This window comes from Ranitomeya imitator, chromosome 6 (genome assembly GCF_032444005.1).
Source record: "Ranitomeya imitator isolate aRanImi1 chromosome 6, aRanImi1.pri, whole genome shotgun sequence".
Lineage (NCBI taxonomy): Eukaryota > Metazoa > Chordata > Amphibia > Anura > Dendrobatidae > Ranitomeya > Ranitomeya imitator.
Window position 1 is genome coordinate 163,074,942 of NC_091287.1, and position 23,691 is coordinate 163,098,632.

Here is a 23,691-nt window from a genome sequence, read left to right on the forward strand (position 1 = left end):
AAGAAACAGGCAACCCCTAACATGTGTTGCGGCTATCGAACAGCCATGAGACATGCAGCTACGGGGATGCCTGGGATTCCTCCAACACTCCCAAGAACATACTGACAGGGAATTTAGATCATGAGGCCAGTGATGATAATGTCGATAAAGTGCTGTGGAATATGATGATGATGCTTTATGAATATGTAGACATATATGTCGGCAGATGTAATGCATAAATATATTTTGTGTAGCCTATTAAATAATGGTTAAAAACCAGTTCCATTTAGTGACTGCACAATGAGATTGAATATCTTTTGTTCTCATACTCCGATTTTCATTTTGGTGCTGTATTTTGCTGCAGGGGTTTTGATTGCTAAACGTCAGTGTTTGTTTAAAAATTGGCAACGAATACAGTAATAAGATTTTTTGGCAAATCTGTTAGGACAATAAAGGCTTTTTCCACATGACTGCATATCCCATTCTCCACGCAGGTGATCCTAGCCGGCTTGTTCCGCATTTATACAGCGACAATGAGTGCTGTTGGCATCAGGACCAAGATATGCTGGACAGTAAATCGGGGCAATGATCTCAGTCCTGTAGAAAGCTGTGAAGGTAAGTTACAGACCGGAAATTATCCTCAACAAGTAAATGCTTTATTACAAAGCTAATATGCCCAAAGCAGACACATTGTGGATTCGACAGATAAGGAGCTGCTCAGCAAATCCATGTATAATTTATTCCAAACCCTGTAGTATAAATTTGCAGTCTAGAAATTGGCATACATATAGAGGACCTGTCACCAGATCAAAAGTGAACAATTGTTGCTGCTATTTAATTGTGTTTTGTCTTCTCTCTTTTTTTTTTTTTTTTTTTTTAAATCAGTCATTTGGTTCCAAAGACATGAGTCTTTTTTTAGGCTCTTTAAGTATGTACCGTATTTTTCAGATTATAAGACGAACCCTAAATTTTGAAGAGAAAAATAGGAAAAAAACCTTTTTTAAATAAAATGTTGGTGCTTCTTATAATCCGTGCGTCTTATTGCTTACCGGGGGTGGTGGCTGTGGTGAACCAGGGTCGCTGGTGAAGGAGGCTAGAGTGGAAGCGTTGCCGCAGGCTGGGATGAGGGAGTGTTCGGATGTGTGGCGCGCCGCTGCGGGTGATGTCCGATGCTGCGGGGGCTCTGCGAGACTTCAGCACTATCTTCAATGTAGCACGGTGACCCGCTCCACTGCGCAGGCGCCAGATTCCCAGCGCCACAGTGTGAATACATCATCACACACATGTCCGAGAACTTTAAATTTAGAAATGCAGAAAATAGAAAAAACATTTTTTCTATTAAATAAAACTTCCCTGGTGATGTAAATTGGACTGGTCATTATCACTAATTTTAATGTACTAGAGTAGAATAGAGAGGTAATAAGCAATTTTTAGTGTCCCTCAGCAATTTGTATTATACACACAGCTCGGCTTCAATGCAATCAGGCCGGCATTACAGCTACAAACTATCCTCCTTCACACCCAGTATTTTTATTTTTTGCCCATGCATGAGCGATACTCTATTAGCTTATCATTTGCATTTGTAAGCTCTCCTTATTTTACTCAGTGAAGCAACCAAAGTACAATGTATGTATGGACATCCAGGTCTTAGACACACACTACACACAGTGATCAGTCACATGACCTGGAAGGTCCTTGAATTACGTATATACTCGTGTATAAGCTGTGATTTTCAGCACAATTTTTTGTGCTGAAAACGCCCCTATTCTGCTTATACACCAGTCATTGTCCAGAACACTGGCAAGGGGAGGGGGAGCGGCAAAGCGGCGGCAGGAGCATCTTCATCCTTGCATTTCCGTTGTCCCGGCAGCTCTCCTCCACTCTGCTCAGCGGTCACGTAATGGTAATTAATATGGACGCATCTCCACTCCTATAGGCGTGGAGCACATATTCATTACCTTAATGAGCGGTGCCATGTGACTGCTGAGCAGAGGGGAGGAGAGCCGCCGGCGCTGTGACAACGGAGATGCAGGCGCGAGGAGGGTGAGTATTAGAAACCGAAAACAAGAGGACATACTAAAAAGCAGGGATCACCTTTAGAAAATAAATCCAATTTTTATTAATACACACACAAAAAACACAAAAAGCGCACACAAGAATTATTTAAAAGAATATTGCCACTTGATGTGGCCTAACCCAACAGGAACCATCATTAGCCTAATAGCACCAAACAATCATGCATATAAGGGTTCAGTCTGAAATATAGACTATCCCAGGGGTCTGTATATTGATTAAAGAGTGGTCAGATAATCATGTATCACATATATATTAATAAATCCAATACATTTCTAACAACCGAAGATTGGCACCAAATACAAAGTGGATACAAAAAATGGAAATGCTGTGGTCCTATGGATTTGTTAAGAGGAATGTTCAGACTTATAAATACCAGAGTAAATGCTCATCGCAACCCTCTAAAGAAGACCGTTCCAGCATCCCATATAGCAGTATTTGTTATTATCATAAATACATTACCTATCATATACCAGTCCTAGGTTCCAACCAATTCCCAAGACCCCATAAATCATTTACAATTAGATAGGTGGAGGACTAAATCCATGTCCTGTAATCCCGGCGCGTATCTTCACTACCGTGACTTCATCAGGGGAAAGTGAGAGGCTAGTGTGTTCAATGTGGTTTACCAATATATACATATAGAGTAATTGTTGAATCGAAACAGCTGCCAGACCCACCGCATGGAGTACACGTGCCTTCAGTGCGGCGTCTCTGAATACCCAGAAGTATTATTGAGGAGAGTTCAGTCCCCAATGCGTGTGTGCTGGCGTTGTTATAGTGACCAAGAGACTCTAAGGTCCGTGTCTGCGCAGACTGGTAAGAGATCGCCCTTAGATATTTGGGTGGGCTCTGCGCTTGCGTGATATGTCCCATGACCTAAGGTCCTTCACCTACACACTGCACATTTACAATCACGTGACCGCAGATCCTTACACAAAAGGTCTCGTAACTCGCAGAAGACCGAAGAGCACCATGTAACCAGCTGATACAGTAAAATAAAAGCAGTAGAGTATATTCCCTAGTGACAGTATCATTTTTATACAGAGTATATCACAATTTCTATACTATCTCTGTACAGTCACAGAAAAAAATATATATAGGGGACCGCTGTTATGGCTGGCAATCAGGCAACACAGCGTGCAGTAATCAGCGCACATACAGAGATCTGGCAATAACCCAAAACAATAGGACGAGCTCTGAGACGTGGAATCTCTGTAGACTGCAGTACCTGATCTATCCTCACACAACTGGAAGCAGCAGTGGATTGCGCCTATCCACTACCTATGCAACTCGGCACTGCCTGAGGAGCTGACTAGCCTGAAGATAGAAATACAAGCCTGACTTACCTCAGAGAAATACCCCAAAGGAATAGGCAGCCCCCACATATAATGACTGTTAGCAAGATGAAAAGACAAACGTAGGAATGAAATAGATTCAGCAAAGTGAGGCCCGATATTCTAGACAGAGCGAGGATAGCAAAGAGAACTATGCAGTCTACAAAAAACCCTAAAACGAAAACCACGCAAAGGGGCAAAAAGACCCACCGTGCCGAACTAACAGCACGGCGGTGCACCCCTTTGCTTCTCAGAGCTTCCAGCAAAAGATAATAACAAGCTGGACAGAAAAAACAGAAAACAAACTAGAAGCACTTATCTAGCAGAGCAGCAGGCCCAAGGAAAGATGCAGTAGCTCAGATCCAACACTGGAACATTGACAAGGAGCAAGGAAGACAGACTCAGGTGGAGCTAAATAGCAAGGCAGCCAACGAGCTCACCAAAACACCTGAGGGAGGAAGCCCAGAGACTGCAATACCACTTGTGACCACAGAAGTGAACTCAGCCACAGAATTCACAACAGTACCCCCCCCTTGAGGAGGGGTCACCGAACCCTCACCAGAACCCCCAGGCCGACCAGGATGAGCCACATGAAAGGCACGAACAAGATCTGGGGCATGGACATCAGAGGCAAAAACCCAGGAATTATCTTCCTGAGCATAACCCTTCCATTTGACCAGATACTGGAGTTTCCGTCTAGAGACACGAGAATCCAAAATCTTCTCCACAATATACTCCAATTCCCCCTCCACCAAAACAGGGGCAGGAGGCTCCACAGATGGAACCATAGGTGCCACGTATCTCCTCAACAACGACCTATGGAATACATTATGTATGGAAAAGGAGTCTGGGAGGGTCAGACGAAAAGACACCGGATTGAGAATCTCAGAAATCCTATACGGACCAATAAAACGAGGTTTAAATTTAGGAGAGGAAACCTTCATAGGTATATGACGAGAAGATAACCAAACCAGATCCCCAACACGAAGTCGGGGTCCCACACGGCGTCTGCGATTAGCGAAAAGCTGAGCCTTCTCCTGGGACAAGGTCAAATTGTCCACTACCTGAGTCCAGATCTGCTGCAACCTGTCCACCACATTATCCACACCAGGACAGTCCGAAGACTCAACCTGTCCTGAAGAGAAACGAGGATGGAACCCAGAATTGCAGAAAAATGGAGAGACCAAGGTAGCCGAGCTGGCCCGATTATTAAGGGCGAACTCAGCCAACGGCAAAAATGACACCCAATCATCCTGGTCAGCGGAAACAAAACATCTCAGATATGTTTCCAAGGTCTGATTGGTTCGTTCGGTCTGGCCATTAGTCTGAGGATGGAAGGCCGAGGAAAAAGATAGGTCAATGCCCATCCTACCACAAAAGGCTCGCCAGAACCTCGAGACAAACTGGGAACCTCTGTCAGAAACAATATTCTCAGGAATGCCATGTAAACGAACCACATGCTGGAAGAACAAAGGCACCAAATCAGAGGAGGAAGGCAATTTAACCAAGGGCACCAGATGGACCATTTTAGAAAAGCGATCACAGACCACCCAAATGACAGACATCTTTTGAGAAACGGGAAGGTCAGAAATGAAATCCATCGAAATATGTGTCCAAGGCCTCTTCGGGACCGGCAAGGGCAAAAGCAACCCACTGGCACGTGAACAGCAGGGCTTAGCCCTAGCACAAATTCCACAGGACTGCACAAAAGCACGCACATCCCGTGACAGAGATGGCCACCAGAAGGATCTAGCAACCAACTCCCTGGTACCAAAGATTCCTGGATGACCGGCCAGCACCGAACAATGAAGTTCAGAGATAACTTTACTAGTCCACCTATCAGGGACGAACAGTTTCTCGGCCGGACAACGATCAGGTTTATTAGCCTGAAATTTCTGCAACACTCTCCGCAAATCAGGGGAGATGGCAGACACAATGACTCCTTCCTTGAGGATACTCGCCGGCTCAGATAACCCCGGAGAGTCGGGCACAAAACTCCTAGACAGAGCATCCGCCTTCACATTTTTAGAGCCCGGAAGGTATGAAATCACAAAATCAAAACGAGCAAAAAACAACGACCAACGGGCCTGTCTAGGATTCAAGCGCTTGGCAGACTCAAGAGAAGTAAGGTTCTTATGATCAGTCAAAACCACCACGCGATGCTTAGCACCCTCAAGCCAATGACGCCACTCCTCGAATGCCCACTTCATGGCCAGCAACTCTCGGTTGCCCACATCATAATTACGCTCAGCAGCAGAAAATTTCCTGGAAAAGAAAGCACATGGTTTGAACACTGAGCAACCAGAACCTCTCTGTGACAAAACCGCCCCTGCACCAATCTCAGAAGCATCAACCTCGACCTGGAACGGAAGAGAAACATCAGGTTGACACAACACAGGGGCACAGCAAAAACGACGCTTCAACTCCTGAAAAGCTTCCACGGCAGCAGAAGACCAATTAACCAAATCAGCACCCTTCTTGGTCAAATCGGTCAATGGTCTGGCAATGCTAGAAAAATTACAGATGAAGCGACGATAAAAATTAGCAAAGCCCAGGAATTTCTGCAAACTTTTTAGAGATGTCGGCTGAGTCCAATCCTGGATGGCCTGAACCTTAACCGGATCCATCTCGATAGTAGAAGGGGAAAAGATGAACCCCAAAAATGAAACTTTCTGCACACCGAAGAGACACTTTGATCCCTTCACGAACAAGGAATTCGCACGCAGTACCTGGAAAACCATTCTGACTTGCTTCACATGAGACTCCCAATCATCTGAGAAGATCAAAATGTCATCCAAGTAAACAATCAAGAATTTATCCAGATACTCACGGAAAATGTCATGCATAAAAGACTGAAAAACAGATGGAGCATTGGCAAGTCCGAACGGCATCACCAGATACTCAAAATGACCCTCGGGCGTATTAAATGCCGTTTTCCATTCATCTCCCTGCCTGATTCTCACCAGATTATACGCACCACGAAGATCAATCTTAGTAAACCAACTAGCCCCCTTAATCCGAGCAAACAAGTCAGAAATCAATGGCAAGGGATACTGAAACTTAACAGTGATCTTATTAAGAAGGCGGTAATCAATACACGGTCTTAGCGAACCATCCTTCTTGGCTACAAAAAAGAACCCTGCTCCCAATGGTGACGACGATGGGCGAATATGTCCCTTCTCCAGGGACTCCTTCACATAACTGCGCATAGCGGTGTGTTCAGGTACGGACAAATTAAATAAACGACCCTTAGGGAATTTACTACCAGGAATCAAATCGATAGCACAATCACAATTCCTATGCGGAGGTAGGGCATCAGACTTGGACTCTTCAAATACATCCTGAAAGTCCGACAAGAACTCTGGGATGTCAGAAGGAATGGATGACGAAATAGACAAAAATGGAACATCACCATGTACTCCCTGACAACCCCAGCTGGTTACCGACATAGAGTTCCAATCCAATACTGGATTATGGGTTTGTAGCCATGGCAACCCCAACACGACCACATCATGCAAATTATGCAGTACCAAAAAGCGAATAACTTCCTGATGTGCAGGAGCCATGCACATGGTCAGCTGGGCCCAGTACTGAGGCTTATTCTTGGCCAGAGGTGTAGCATCAATTCCTCTCAACGGAATAGGACACCGCAAAGGCTCCAAGAAAAATCCACAACGTTTAGCATAATCCAAATCCATCAGATTCAGGGCAGCGCCTGAATCCACAAACGCCATGACAGAATATGATGACAAAGAGCACATTAAGGTAATGGACAAAAGGAATTTGGACTGTACAGTACCAATAACGGCAGAGCTATCGAACCGCCTAGTGCGTTTAGGACAATTAGAAATAGCATGAGTAGAATCACCACAATAGAAACACAGTCTGTTCAGACGTCTGTGTTCGTGCCGTTCTACTTTAGTCATAGTCCTGTCGCACTGCATAGGCTCAGGTTTACTCTCAGACAATACCGCCAGATGGTGCACAGATTTACGCTCGCGCAAGCGACGACCGATCTGAATGGCCAAGGACATAGACTCATTCAAACCAGCAGGCATAGGAAATCCCACCATTACATCCTTAAGAGCTTCAGAGAGACCCTTTCTGAACAAAGCCGCTAGTGCAGATTCATTCCACAGAGTGAGTACTGACCATTTTCTAAATTTCTGACAATATACTTCTACATCATCCTGACCCTGGCATAAAGCCAGCAGATTTTTCTCAGCTTGATCCACTGAATTAGGCTCATCGTAAAGCAATCCCAGCGCCTGGAAAAATGCATCAACATTACTCAATGCAGAATCTCCTGGTGCAAGAGAAAACGCCCAGTCCTGTGGGTCGCCGCGCAAAAAAGAAATAATAATCAAAACCTGTTGAATAGGATTACCAGAAGAATGAGGTTTCAAGGCCAAAAATAGCTTACAATTATTTCTGAAGCTCAGGAACTTAGTTCTGTCACCAAAAAACAAATCAGGAATCGGAATTCTTGGTTCTAGCATCGATTTCTGATCAATAGTATCTTGAATCTTTTGTACATTTACAACGAGATTATCCATTGAGGAGCACAGAGCCTGAATATCCATGTCCACAGCTGTGTCCTGAAGCACTCTAATGTCTAGGGGAAAAAAAAGACTGAAGACAGAGCTAAGAAAAAAAAATGATGTCAGGATTTCTTTTTTCCCTCTATTGGAAATCATTGAATGGCTCCTTGTACTGTTATGGCTGGCAATCAGGCAACACAGCGTGCAGTAATCAGCGCACATACAGAGATCTGGCAATAACCCAAAACAATAGGACGAGCTCTGAGACGTGGAATCTCTGTAGACTGCAGTACCTGATCTATCCTCACACAACTGGAAGCAGCAGTGGATTGCGCCTATCCACTACCTATGCAACTCGGCACTACCTGAGGAGCTGACTAGCCTGAAGATAGAAATACAAGCCTGACTTACCTCAGAGAAATACCCCAAAGGAATAGGCAGCCCCCACATATAATGACTGTTAGCAAGATGAAAAGACAAACGTAGGAATGAAATAGATTCAGCAAAGTGAGGCCCGATATTCTAGACAGAGCGAGGATAGCAAAGAGAACTATGCAGTCTACAAAAAACCCTAAAACGAAACCACGCAAAGGGGCAAAAAGACCCACCGTGCCGAACTAACAGCACGGCGGTGCACCCCTTTGCTTCTCAGAGCTTCCAGCAAAAGATAATAACAAGCTGGACAGAAAAAACAGAAAACAAACTAGAAGCACTTATCTAGCAGAGCAGCAGGCCCAAGGAAAGATGCAGTAGCTCAGATCCAACACTGGAACATTGACAAGGAGCAAGGAAGACAGACTCAGGTGGAGCTAAATAGCAAGGCAGCCAACGAGCTCACCAAAACACCTGAGGGAGGAAGCCCAGAGACTGCAATACCACTTGTGACCACAGAAGTGAACTCAGCCACAGAATTCACAACAGACCGCATGCTGTTTAGAAACTAGTGCATCTAAACTACCACAAGAGACCCTTCCATAAAGGGGAATCATTCCTTATTTTTCATTTTTAATAAAAAAAAACTCCCACTCAGATCAATTCACGTAATAAGACAATTAGATTTAAATCTAATCTGCTTACAGTGAGTGCTTTGTCATTAACTGTCGATACGCTCTAGTATAAATATACAGAGACCAGATTAATTATAGATACTGTATTTGGTAGAATAGAAAAAAACACTAATATAAGCTGTTGCCGCAATAAGGTAGGTGGAATTAAATACTTTCTACTTGCAAAAAGTATAGTACTGAATTTTAAAAAACACACCCAAGGTTACCGACATTCTCAACTGACCATCATTCACCCAAATGACCAGTGATCATAAGTATTATGGCTCAAAAAAGTCATTGGATTTATTCAACTAGGGAGTGATATAATTTTACCTATCAAAAACGTATATACCTAGGAGTTACTTGTCCAAGTCTATCTAACTATTAAGAGCCATAAAACACATCTGGCTCACATTTAGTGTGCCCTAGAAACCACCCAATACTCCATGGGAAGATAAATATGGAACCACACCTGGTTTCCATGAGAGGTATATCAAGTATAGTATTCCTATCTATGAAGATGGTCACAGGTTTAGTATAGTTCTCAAACGGAGGAGAGAAAAGTGAGCCCATATGGGCAAAATGATTAGGCTAGGTTCACACTTGCGTTGTGCAGTCTGTTCAACAAATCCGTTAAACGGACTGCACTAACGCAAGTGCCGACTTTGGCACTGCGCTAGCGCAGATGGAGCATCTGCTAGCTCCATCTGCACTAGCAGTGACTGACCCGGAAACGCTGCATCCCGTGTCTTGGGTCCGTCACTCAATGACGGCACATCGCTAGCGCACGCCCATTATGGGCGTGAGCTAGCGATGCGTTCGCCATTGAATGTAATGGCGGCGTTAACGGACTACGTTACACCTCGTTATTCCGCGGTGTAATGTAGTCCGTTAAACGGGTTCACACAACGCAATGTGAACCCAGCCTAAGTCTCCTCCACCCAACATACCGTAACCAAATTTCAGGAATACCTACATGAGCCTATATACACATCTCCTGAACCAAAGATTTTAATGCCTAGATTTTGTATTTGGTGCCAATCAATGCTCAATAGATGTATAGTTATATTTAAAGAAGGTAAGTACCAACCACGATCCTATTCTTTAAAGTTGTATTTGATGCCAATCTGTACAAAAAGGAGACATGGGCGCCTACCATAACCCTGCGTTATTTTTTCAAGATATTACATTTAGGCCACACCAATCAATTCAGGTCAACCAGATCAAGGTTCGCATCACCTAACCAACTGCTGGAGAGGTATACAAAAAGTCACTTAAATCTGCTTATAGAAGCCTGTGAAAAGTAGTTCTTCATTTAAGCCAGACGGAGAAAGGCTCTGTAAATCATAAATCCATTTTGACTCGCATCTTAATAGCTTGGGGATATTTCCTCCTCTGATGTTGGTATACACAGATTCCAGACTCATAATTTTTAATCCTTTAGTATTGGCTCCATGAAAGTCCAAGAAATGTGCAGCCACTGAGGAGATTGTCTTGTCTTTTTCCCGATCTTTCTTAGCAGGGGAAATATTAGACAGATGCTGTTGGCTCCTCCTCAGTTCCTGTGTCGTTGGGCCGACATATAGTTTTGGATAGTCACATATCAATAGATATGCAATGTTTCTTGATCTGCAATTGAAAAAATATTTAGGTCTAATGAAGGTAGGCCACGTGGGGATCATAAAACCATCCTGTGAGGTCATGTATTGGCATATATTACATCTTCCGCAGGGGTATGTACCAAAAGCCTTAACTCCCCTTCCAATATTCACTTTTGGTCTCTGGTAATGGCTATGGCACAACCGATCTTTCAACTTTTGGGCACGTCGAGCCACTATTTTAGGAGTCTGGGAGATGTGAGATGACCATTTAAGCTCACTCAATAAAATATTCCAGTTTTTGGATAGAATTTTATGGACATCGTCCATTGATTATTAAATGTTGTAATTAGAGAAAGTGGTCTATTAGAATCATGGACCTGTTTTTAAAACAAATTTGGTCGATTGGTCTCCTTTGCAAATTGAAAAGCCTCCGAGACCACTTTTTTAGGGTATTTCCTATTGGTAAAGCGAGTAGTTAAATCATTGGACATAAATCGAAAATAGTCATCAGAACTACAATTCCTACATAGTCTTAGAAACTGACCTTTAGGAATCCCATTCTTTAAATGCTTGGGGTTAAAGCTGTTGTATTGGAGAAGGCTATTGGTCGAAGTATCCTTCCGGTGGAGACATGAGGAGATCCTTTTGCCAGTGATTGAAAGTTTGATGTCCAAGAACTCGATGCTGGTCTCTGAGATGGTGGAATTGAGTCTAATATTGAGAGAATTATGGTTAAGATCTTAAATAAAGTTTCTACAATCATCAAGAGTGCCAGTGCAGAGTAGTAGAACATCATCTGTATAACGTCTCCAAGATGTCACTCTAGTAGAGGATAGTTCGTGTACATATACCACATTCTCCTCCCACCGTCCTAAGAAAAAGTTGGCATATGAGGGCCCACATCTCGCCCCCAGAGCTGTCCCCAAGATTTGTCTATAGAATTTTCTGTCAAACTTAAAGGGACTCTGTCACCTGAATTTGGCGGGACTGGTTTTGGGTCATATGGGCGGAGGTTTTGGGTGTTTGATTCACCCTTTCCTTACCCGCTGACTGCATGCTGGCTGCAATATTGGATTGAAGTTCATTCTCTGTCCTCCATAGTACACGCCTGCGCAAAGCAATCTTGCCTTGTGCAGGCGTGTACTATGGAGGACAGAGAATGACCTTCAATCCAATATTGCAGCCAGCATGCAGCCAGCAGGTAAGGAAAGGGTGAATCAAACACCCGAAAACTCCGCCCATATGACCCAAAACCAGTCCCGCCAAATTCAGATGACAGGTTCCCTTTAAAGTAATTTTTGTCCAAAATAAAAATGTAAAAGTTCCAGAATGAATCTATTGTGCTCACCATCTCCCATTTGTTGTTTATCCAGAAAAGATGATCTGACCTATGAAGGGGAGTATGACCGGGAGGGGGGCAATGTGAGCCATGTATACAACCATGGCATGGGGGGAGCCGAGCCATGCATATCGGGGGAGCTGAGCAATGCAGGACTGGGGGAGCCATGCATGCAGCAGGGGGAGGCACACATACCAGGACAGGATGGAGGAGCCACATACCAGGACATTTAAAAAAAAAAAAAATTGTAAATTTAGTGAGCGCTATGGCTATAGAGCACACTGCAATAGATTAGTGGTGAGCAAACTTTTTATTGAACCGCTACGCGTTTCGGTAGCGGGCTGCTTCCTTCCTCAGGTGGATGAGGGGGGCAATACATACCCGGCTTATTCTCGAGTCAATAAGCTTACCCAGTTTTCCATGGCAAAAGTAGGTGCCCCGGCTTATACTCTGGTCGGCTTATACTCGAGCATATACGGTACTCGTAAAGAAGGTCCTAGAAGGTCCTTCAACTGCTCAGGTCTTGCAGCCTCCTTCCAGGTCCCCATATATTCATATCCTGCGCTACATGGACCACATAGATAGCACCTACCTGATCATAGGGATCTATCTCCCTGTTCTCCTCCATCACAGGAAACTGCTTCTGAACAATGTGACGCACACACTTTTTAGCAAGACTTTGACTTGTTAAAAAATGTGTGGTAGGGTACGTTCCCACAGTCAGTAATCGGCAGCGCTTTGGACGCAGCACATGTCCGCTGCGTCCAAAGCGCTGCCGACTTTTGAATGCAGGTGATTCCGCATGTGTTCATTGAACACATGCGGAATCACCGTGCCCAATACATTATAGGGGCGATGTTTAGCAATTTTCAGACTTTTAATTTTTATGCCTTTAAATCAGAGAGTCGTGTCAAACAAAATAGTTAATAAATAACATTTACCACGTGTACGTTACATTAGCACAATTTTTGAAACATTTTTTTTTGTTAGGAAGTTATAAGGGTTAAAAATAGACCAGCAACTTTTTCATTTTGACACCAAAATTTGAAAAAAATTTTTTTTAGGGACCACCTCTCTTTTGAAGTCACTTTGAGGGGCCTATATGAGAGAAAATACCCAAAAGTGATACCATTATAAAAACTGCACCCCTCAAAATGCTCAAAACCACATTTATGAAGTTTATTAACCCTTCAGGTGCTTAAAAGGAATTTTTGTAATGTGGAAGGAGAAAATAAACATTTATTTATCGAGATGTGTATTTAGCACCTTGGACACCCAGGTGCTTCACAGAAGTTTAAAACGTTAAGGCTGGGTTCACACTGTGTTAGTGTGACCGTTTAACAGACTACGTTACACCGCAGCATAACGCGGTGTAATGTAGTCCGTTAACGCCGCCATTATCCCCTATGTCGGACGCATCGCTAGCGCACGCCCACAATGTGCGTGCGCTAGCGATGTGCCGTCATTGAGTGACGGACCAGAGACGCGGGCTGCAGCGTTTCCGGGTCCATCACTGCTAGCGCAGATGGAGCTAGCAGATGCTCCATCTGCGCTAGCGCTGTGCCAATGTCGGCACTTGCGTTAATGGAGTCCGTTTAACGTATATGTTGAACGGACTGCACTAACGCAGTGTGAACTTAGCCTAAGCAGTGAAAATAAAAAGATTAAAAAAAAATTTCCTAGATAAATCTTTTGTTTTAGCTCCAAGTTCAGCATTTTCATAGGGGTAACAGGAGAAATTGCTCCATACAATTTGTTGTGCAATTTATCCTGAGTGCACAGATACCCAATATATGGAGGAAAACAACTGTTTTGACTTTTTGAATGTAAAATTGGCTGGAATAATTAGCGGACACATGTCGCGTTTGGAGAGTCCCTCATGTGCCTAAACAGTGGAAACCGCCCACAAGTGACACCATTTTGGAAACTAGACCCCTTGGGGAACTTATCTAGATGTGTGCTGAGCACCTTGAAGCCACAGGTGCTTCACAGAAGTTTATGACGTTAAGCTGTGAAAATATAAAAATCACATTTTTCCCTCAAAAATCTTTAGCTCCAATTTTTTTATATTTTCACAAGGGTAAGGCCAGGTTCACACTTGCATTATGCAGTCCGTTCAACCAATCCGTTAAATGGACTGCACTAACGCAAGTGCCGACTTTGGCACTGCGCTAGCGCAGGTGGAGCATCTGCTAGCTCCATCTGCGCTAGCAGTGACGGACACAGAAACGCTGCAGCCAGCGTCTCGGGTCCGTCGCTCAATGACGGCACATCGCTAGCACACGCCCATTATGGGCGTGTGCTAGCGATGCGTTCGCCATTGAAAGTAATGGCGGCGTTAACGGACTACGTTACACCGCGTTATGCCGCGGTGTAACGTAGTCCGTTAAACCGGTTTACACAACGCATTGTGAACCCAGCCTAACAGGAAAAAATGGACCCCAAAGTTTGTTGTGCAATTTCTCCTGAGTTCACCGATACTCCATGTGACGTTAAAAACTACTTTTGAGGCACAGTGCAAAGGTCAGAAGGGAAGAAACGCCATATTATAGTTCAGAGCCCCTGAGGTGCCAACACAGCAGAATCCCCCCCTATAAGTAACCCTATATTCCAAACTAAACCTCTCAATGAATTCACACTATAGGTATCTGCCGATCTCACAATCGGCTGAACCATTGTACAGTCAACAGCTATCTTGCCCGACTCTCCCATATACAGGAGTGCTCACTCTATCCAGCGTTCATTTGCTTTCTATGAGAATGTCGCTGCTAGAATCTTCTAGCGATGGGTTATTTAACTGAAAACAAAAGGATCAGCAGTCTGAAATCTTACATGCTGGACCATTATCTCATCCTACAATATTTGTATAGGGAGAATCAAAAGACCCCATATAAAACGAGCTTCAGGGGTTCCTTTTTAGCGGCCCCACAGGTTTATTCTATTATACTTCTTCCTATTTATGGCATTTTGGATATATACCCCTTACTTTTTTGAGAAACCCTCCTGTATTAGGAGCATCTTATTTTGGCTTATCCTTATATGACCTTACAAACGTGTACATGGGCACACATTGATTTCGGGTGCAGGTTCCCCATTCTTTGGCACTTTATTAGTATTAATAGGCATATACAATTGTCTTATTTTTCCCTATGTAGAGCCAATGTATCTTGTTTAGGTAGGACTGTTTTGTTCACCAGTTTTACTTTTTAAACATTATCACAGGGTCCTTAAAAAGAACAAATATATTGAAATTGATGTTGCACATGGTAGGACTCTGTTATACTGTGTTTTCTAGTTCTTTGATAAATACTTTTTGGGATCGTTTTTAAGAATCCTTATGATGTATTAATGAATAATGAACTTACCGTATTTGATAATGAAGGAAGTTTTTTCTGTGGTGTCTTACTTTATGTCCTTTTAAATTTGCATTATGAATTGTCTGTTAGCCATTTAATAAAGATAATCATTTTGGCAATTTGGCTTGTATTCCTATATGTGTATATGATTAACTATTTTAGAGATAGGAGATTTGTCGTAATATTAAGGATAATTTCTTTAAAGAGTTGATCTGTCAAAGTTGTCTTGCTAGTGAAGTTTTCCTGTTTAACATATTTTTGTGTACAAGTCTCTACTTGATAGATGAAATTTCTTTTGTAGTTGACGAAATAAGATGAACTATGGCTACAAGCTGCATTAAGCACCTGACTTTCGCAACAAATTTCCAATGAAATCCTCAAATGTTTTCAGACCTATAGAAATTAGAAACAAATTCATGTTGACCGTTGGCGACCCTGGGTAGGCAGCGTTTCATCTGCGGTGGGGGAGTCGCCCTTACATATTTTGCCATGTGGCAGGCGTCCTCTTCACCTGTTTCTATGATAGTGAGTGTCAGCAGCTGCGTCAGTTGTAGTCATCTCATCAGAAACAGTGTCCTTTTGTGAAACTATTATCCAGTTTTAGAATTTTTTTTTTATTGCTGATACATTCATCTTTATTATATTTTTAATCTTTATTATGTCTATTATTATTATTATATTCTTTGGACTTTAATAACCTTTTTTTATCCCTCCAAAAATCGGAAAATAAGAAAAATACAGCTAAAAATAATTTATTTTCAGGACTTGGAGACCCTGCCTACTTTTATGTCACACTGATCTTCATTTTGAATGGAGCCATGATGTCCTTATTCTATATTTACGGCACTTATTTAAGGTAAGCATTTTATGTAAACCTTCACTTCATTTTACACATACGTTCACCTACCCTATATTTTCCTGTGCTGCTATTTATTTTTTCAGGATGTTTTTGTACAATGACTGATTTATATATCATACTTTTTGATCTAAAAGATGCACTATTTCTTGATTGCATCTTATATTCCACAATGAAGGTGTCCCCGGATTACTTCCTTAATGCGTAGACAGTGCCGTGTGGAAGACAGTTTTTCACATTTTAAAGGGAACATGACAGCTGATATCTGCTAGCCGATCCACAGGCAGCGCGTGTCAGATCTGGTCTGCATGAGTTCTGTCATAAATGTTTAACTCGGAAATGCTCTGGTGTTTCAGAGAAAAGCATAAAGAGCCACTGGGAACCAAGCCACATGGGAGACGAGTTGGTCAGGTTCCCTGCTTGCTACCATGGCATGACAGGCCTCTCCTTGTGTGTGTGTATAGGAAGAGACCTGTCAATCAAGCGGTGTGTGTGGGGAGAATCCTCCAGCGTCCCACCTGTCTGACAAGATTCCCGTGTTGCTCAGTTATACAGTCTAGACTTGTGTTCATTATATAATCAGGAGTCCAAAACTCTGCAAAGCACTTAATTGAATAATTACTATATATTGTCATTCAAAACTCACTCCAAAGTGATGGCCGCCATTGAGGGGGATTACAGAAGGTGGAGTAGGTTTTTATCAGTCTGTCCAAATACATACTTGCATAACGGAGAGGCGGCCTTTCAGGGTCGGCATGCTGTTGGTTAATGGCAGGCACAATGTGTGGTGTAAGTGAGGGAGAGGATGTTATAACTGACAAAGAGGAATTGCCCCACCCACTCTCCCACTCAAAAAGACACCATGGCAATTTATAAAGCAGGATATTCAGGAAACCATTCCTAGACATATTAGACTGCTCCATTTCTAGATTAAGGGCAGAGACAGACTGCTGTATAACTCGTGCGAGCATCACATCGCACTGCACGGACTGGCCCATCACTTCTCCTGACCTGAGCATGGCTGCATGATGTATTTCTATGCAGCTGTCATGCTCAGGTGAGGAGAGCAGACTGACATTCCGAATAAATGATACATGTCTAAAATTAGGGAGCTGGACTATATAATTCATGCCAGCCATGGCTCAGGCAGCCCGACTACACTGACAGGTTCCCTTTAACCTCTAGAAGATGATGGCAGCAAGACCAAGAATTTGTAGAGGGCTTCATATTTTCATTTGAACTGATTTTTTTTAGCTCACGTACTCTTTATTTCTGCACACTGGCTCCAGGGTGTGTATTCCCCATACATCTTACTTCTACCTGCGCACATGGGAAGATACTCCTGGTCACTCATTACCTCAGTGTGTTTGCACTGGTTACTTGATGTTTTCCTCTGGCTGGTGGTTTCGTTGCTTGTACAATAGATTCATTCTATCATTGTTGTCCTGATGAGAGTTATAGAAACATAGCAGTCTAAAGGGAGCCGAGCCGCCTGGGCTGTATTGTTTCCGTATCTTCCATAGAAGTGAATGTTTTTTCCTCTGGTACTTGGAAGCTGCCTGTTCCTCACAGTTGAAACAATAGGAAAAATACACTGGAGTCTGAGCCACCACAATACCACAATCAAAGCCGCATCAGGGAAAAAAATGTAATCAGCATTTTCCTAAAGAGGTTTCGCCTCGGAAAACCTCAGCAGCCCCGCCGCCATCATAAAGTCATCTTGTGCATATACCCTAAGTCAGGAAATACTTTACTGCATCCTCTGTGATCACTGTGTCAGGGCTCGTGCACATGTCCGATTAAGTGAAGAAGCTTTTTTTTTTTTCTTTTTCTTTTTTTTTTTTTTCTCGCTCCCCCAATCTACAAGAAAAACTGATGACATTCGAACCAAAGTCTGATCAGGTGTGTATTTAGCGTATGTGGAAAAATCAGATGAGTGAACAAGCCCTCAGAAGGCTGCTCATTTAGGGTATGTGCACACGTCAGGATTTCTTGCAGAAATTTCCTGACAAAAAACGGATATTTCTGCTCGAAATCCACATGCGTTTTTTTTTTCTCGTTTTGTATGCGTGTTTTGCACGATTTTTCCATGTTTTTTGGGCGTTTTTTCGCAGTTTTTCCCCAATGCATTAAATAGCGGGAAAAACGTGAAAAATCCGCAAAATGAATGAACATGCTGTTTTTTTTTTTTTACAGAGATGCGTTTTTTTCGTGGGAAAAAAAAAACGCATCATGTGCAGAAAAATTGCAGAATGAATTCTAAATGATAGGATGCATATGTATGCGTTTTTATCGTGAAAAAACGCAAAAAAAACCTGACCGTGTGCACATACCCTAAAAGCACACAACATAACAAGCATGTTTGTGAGGCGCTACCTGAGGCGAGCTGCACACGACCAGATAACGTCCATGGTTTATGGCCCGTTTTGCTGCTGCTGACCTGAACTAACAGCGTGGTGTCTGTCTATGAAATTGTTACTTCATCTGGACACCTGCAGTCACAATAAAAATGGTGTCCATGACACAGACCCCAAAATTCGGCCAATTTCTAGCTTTGTGACTGTATCCTATTGGCTATGGTTTCTGTCCCTATCCACTTAGCAGTTGTGGCACACCTATGTATTAACCAGGGCAGCACATCCCGTCCATTGATGCCCATCCTGTGTAGATTGCCCAGTACCCACACAAGCTGCCTGCTCCACTTGTAAACTGCCTTCTAGGCATCTTCTAAATCTCTACACCTTTGTCATCCACCATAATGAGGTAGAATTGTTGTGTAATGGCGAAATCAAAACTACACTTTTCTCTTTGCACATTGAGGTGTTTTTGTAACTTTCACACAATGCTCTTAAAACAAATTCTTCTAACCTTAGCTAAAGGTTTGTTTTAGTGTCCACTGCACGGTTCAGTGCGGACTGTTTGCTAATTGACCACCAGATGGCAGTATTTTCCTGCACAGAGAAGTGGACTTTCGTAAACCGCTTAATATGCTGGATATAGCCCAATGCAAATACCGTAGATGTTTCAGGATGTTGCTTTTTCATTAGTTGGGAAAATGATTTAGAATTAATCAGTAGCAAGGTGTTTCTATGGCAGGAGGTTTGGATTGCTTTCATAACATTTCATCCATAACATATTACTGAAACTGATTGATTATACTGCATTGACTTAAGAAATTTTCTTTTAATTGGGTCTGTCACTTTAATGAAAAGCAAAAATTATTTTTAATTATTTTTGCTTCATTAGCATTAAAAGGGTTTTCTAACAGTTAATTATGCTTTTGTCGGAAATTCATTAAAAGTGAAAGAAAGCATACTCTCCTTCCAGCGCCCCTGCAGATTCAGCGCAGGCTGCTCTGGAAGTCACAAAACCCGAGGTCCGATGACGAGAAGAGCGCATCATTGGATGTCGACCCTAGTGCTCTTCCATTCATCTGACCGCTGCAGCCAATCACAGGCTGCAGCTGTTTTGTGACTTCAAAAAGGGGCAGACAATACTTCCGGAGTCGGAAGTTCATAGCGACGTGTGCTGGATCCATGGGGTTGCTGGAAGGTAAGTATGCCTCTGAATAGTATTTTTCATCAATCCATAGCAACAGCAAAAAAGTACTTGTTTTATATTTTGTCACATAGATTAGCTTTTCAGTGTCATTTAGTGCAGGGTTCAGTGCTTGGTCCACGCCTTTCTGTATAATTATTGGGAATCAGTCACCAGGTTTATGCTGCCCTCAGCTATAGCAGCGTGTAGAAGTGACGGAGACCCTGATTCCAGCCCTGTGGCACTTGCTTGTCAGGAAGATGCAGTGCTCATAAAATATTATCAATACTGCGCAGGCCGAATACTGTGTAGACATGGCGCCTTCATATTACAAGTTTTATGTCAACTCTGCCCTCCACACTGCTTATTATCAGATCCTCCACTATTACTGGGTGAATCAGCGAGCGATGGATGGGGCTAGCAGTTTCGGAAACCCACGGACCCCTTGGGACGCACGATATAGAAACCTGCCTTGACTTTTATTGAATTATTTCATGAATATTATAGTATCTTTATAAACAGACGATACCCCCCTATCATCACGTTCCCTCTAAAATGAGCAGAAAAAAAGTTTTTTTGGCTAACTATATCAATAGCACAATAGGGTCAAGCTCCAGAGTCCTGTCTATGTCAGGGTCAGGGGATGTTTGCATGAAATGTAACCCTGTAATGCATTATGGTGTACATGATTGTAATGAAAGTCGCTATGCCTTGTGTGAACATCATTGACGGACTGCAAGGTACCCTCCTTAACAGCTGGGATCAAAGAAATCTCTGATACCAGTCACTTTTCCCCTAGTCTCTATCCTGTACTTCTATATAATTTGATCCATTACGGAGTACAGATTTGTAGACCGATTTGAGCAGCTTTTGAGCGAATGATCAGAACAGGAGTCAAAAAGTGACTGATAACTGGAAAAAGAGGCGTTTTTTTTTCTCCAACGTGATAATCTAACAGTTTCTGATCTTGACTTGTATTCTTGATTTATGGTAAAAAGTAAAGTGCAATTTCTAAGGCCCAAAATGGACCAGAACTCGTAGGTTAAAGTGCTAGGTCTTGGTTTGTCTTAACTCCTTATTGACCCTCAATGTTACTAATTTACAGTCACCTGTTTTCATTGTATTGGTCTTGGTACATTTTGACAGATTTTTTTTCCCACTCTTAATAATTAAAATTGAAATTTGCGACACACAGGCATCTGTATTTAAAATTGAAATTGGTGACACACAGGCATCTGTATTTATTGTCTTGATAACATTTCCTCCGGAAGTGCATAATGCTTCTTAGATATGATGGATTAGTTGTTGTCCACCAATGGACACCTCTAGCTTAGAGGGAACCTGTCACCCCCAAAATGGAAGGTGAGCTAAGCCCACCAGCATCAGAGGCTTATCTACAGCATTCTGGAATTCTGTAGATAAGCCCCTGATGTATCTTAAAAGATGAGAAAAAGAGGTTAGATTATACTCACCCAGGGGCGTTCCCGCTGCTCTGGGTGTCGTGGTCCGGCGCCTCCCATCTTTCCCATCAATGACTTTCTCTTCTTGTCTTCACGCTGCGGCTGCGGCGAAGGCGTACTTTGTCTGTCCTGTTGAGGCCAGAGCAAAGTACTGCAGTGCGCAGGAGCCGGGAAAGGTCAGATGGGCCTAGCGCCTGCGCACTTCAGTACTTTACTCTGCCCTCAACAGGTCACGCAAAGTACGCCTGCGCTGGAGCCTGAAGACAAGAAGAGGACGTCATCTGATGAAGATAGGAGGCACCCGACCACGTCACCCATCGGATCGGACTGCCCCTGGGTGAGTATAATCTAACCTTTTTTTCTTCTCTTTTAGGATACATCGGGGGGCTTATCTACAGCATTCCAGAATGCTGTAGATAAGCCCCTGATGCTTGTGGGCTTAGCTCACCTTGGATTTTGGGGGTGACAGATTCCCTTTAAAGGGGTTGTCCAGTCTTAAACTACATGTCTGCAATCACTCTGTGACTGCAGACTTGTGAATCCTCACAGCGAGCACACTGTGAGGATTTTCCAGTATCGGTGTCGAGAAACGGCAGTCATGTGACAGCATGTATGCAACATGCGTACTCCCGGACACAATCCGACCAGATGAGCACCACCTTGCTCAATGCAAGTGTATTTAGCTAGATTGAAAACAGTTTAATTGAAAGGAGGCCGGTAGCGGAGAACGGAGAATCCACGCAGCGTGTGAGGATTCACAAGTCTACAATAACATATAGTGACTGTAGACTTATAGTTTAAGAGCAGACAACCCCTATAAGCAGTTCATGACCCAAATAAAAACAATGTTCACTCACCTCCTGCAGCACAGCTATTCCAGCATTGTTGTTGCCGCTGTTCTTGGTGGTGATGTACTATTGTGTCAATTGCTGGCGGCAACCAATGAGCAGCCGCTGACTGACTGCAGGAGGCGCGTGACACAACAATATTACATCACCACCAAGAACAGCGGAGCCAACAATGCTGGAACAGCAGCGCTGCAGGAGGTGAGCAAACATTGTTTTAATTTGGATCCTGAATTGATTAAGCTGAGGTTGTCCAGTTCCTTTTAATTGTGATAGAATGTGTTTTATTGTGAAATAATGATTTGTTCTTTTACTGTTCCAGTGGGAGTCGCCTTGGTGGATGTATCACAGTCCTATGCTTCTTTTATAACCATGGTGAAGTGAGTATATAGTTCTATGCTAATTGATATTAGGATATTAGGCTGAATGTTTTTCTACCTAAAAAAGAAACAAAACTTGCTCATTTGAACTCGCTGGACCATAATATATTGATTTGCCTTGTCCATTTTATAGAGACCTTTATATAAACTAGTGCAAGTTGCATTGTTGAATATGACGACCAGTCAGTTTGATATTTTTATCTGCCAAAGTCCTATTTTCACTTCACGTTCAGTTTTCAAAACTCTACCAATATGTTCAGTGTAAATCTAAGGTTATGTGGCCATGTTGCGGAATTGCCTGTGGAATTTTTTGTGCGGATTCTGCATTTCTTGGCAGAAAACGCAGGTGTGGATTTGACGCCTTTTTTATGCGGATTTTGTACGGATTGCTTGCGTTTTTTACCCCTGCGGATTTCTATAATGGAATGGGTACAAAAACGCTGCAGATCCGTAAAAAAGAAGTGCATGCTACTTCCTTTAATCCGCAGCGTTTCCGCACGGAATTTTCCGCACCATTAGCACAGCATTTTTTTTTCTCATTGATTTACATTGTACTGTAAATCACTTGCGGATCTGCAGCGTTTCTGCATGGTAAAAAAACGCTGCGGATCCGCAGGAAATCCGCTTCATGTGCACATACCCTAAGGGTATGTGCACACGATGCAGATTTAGTGCAGAACTGCAGCAGATTTTTCTGCAGCAGAAACGCTGCAGAACTGCACTGTGATTTACAGTACAATGTAAATCAATGTGAAAAAAAAAAAGCTGAGCACATGGTGAAGAAAAATCTGCGCAGAAACGCTGCAGATTTTAAAGAAGTGCATGTCACTTCTTTTGTGCAGTTCTGCAGCGTTTCTGCACCCTCCATAATAGAAATCCATTGGTAAAAAAACGCATAAAAAACGCACCTGCGGATTCTGCCAGGAGATGCAGATTTTATGCAGAAAATTCTGCACCAAATCTGCATCGTGTGCACACAGCCTAATAGTGTTCACTTCCAAGCAAGTGTTACAGCTGGACTTAACCCCAAACAGTTGTCTCTACCTTCCCAAAGCGCTGTTGACCAATCCCCTTTACTTGCCCACTAGATGTCACTGGCTGCATTGATATGTTTCTTGATATACTACGGATGCATCCCAGTTTTGAACATTATAAGAAACAAATACAATGTTATGATGGAGTATTATTATACATAAGGCTTAATTTGTAATGATGGTATTATTGAGCTTCATGCTTTAAGGGTTTTCCCATCTTTCACAAGTATCGCATATTTCTCCTCTGAGCCCCCATCTTTCGGGAAAATGGGTATCAGTAATTTAATTATGTGCATTTGCTGAAATT

The 23,691-nt window shown here is 42.8% G+C and overlaps 1 protein-coding gene across 2 annotated transcripts in view; it reads left to right on the forward strand.

The window, feature by feature from the left end:
* Positions 1-23,691, forward strand: part of DPY19L1 (dpy-19 like C-mannosyltransferase 1) — a 259,028-nt gene that overhangs the window by 80,378 nt on the left and 154,959 nt on the right. For both annotated transcript variants that reach the window (XR_011314012.1, XM_069730266.1), the window contains exons 5-7: positions 474-594; positions 16,035-16,128; positions 22,293-22,350. Coding sequence is in view for 1 of the 2 variants with exons in the window: in XM_069730266.1 (XP_069586367.1) it covers positions 474-594; positions 16,035-16,128; positions 22,293-22,350 (273 nt within the window). In the remaining variant the exon portion in view is untranslated. The remainder of the gene's footprint in view (positions 1-473; positions 595-16,034; positions 16,129-22,292; positions 22,351-23,691) is intronic.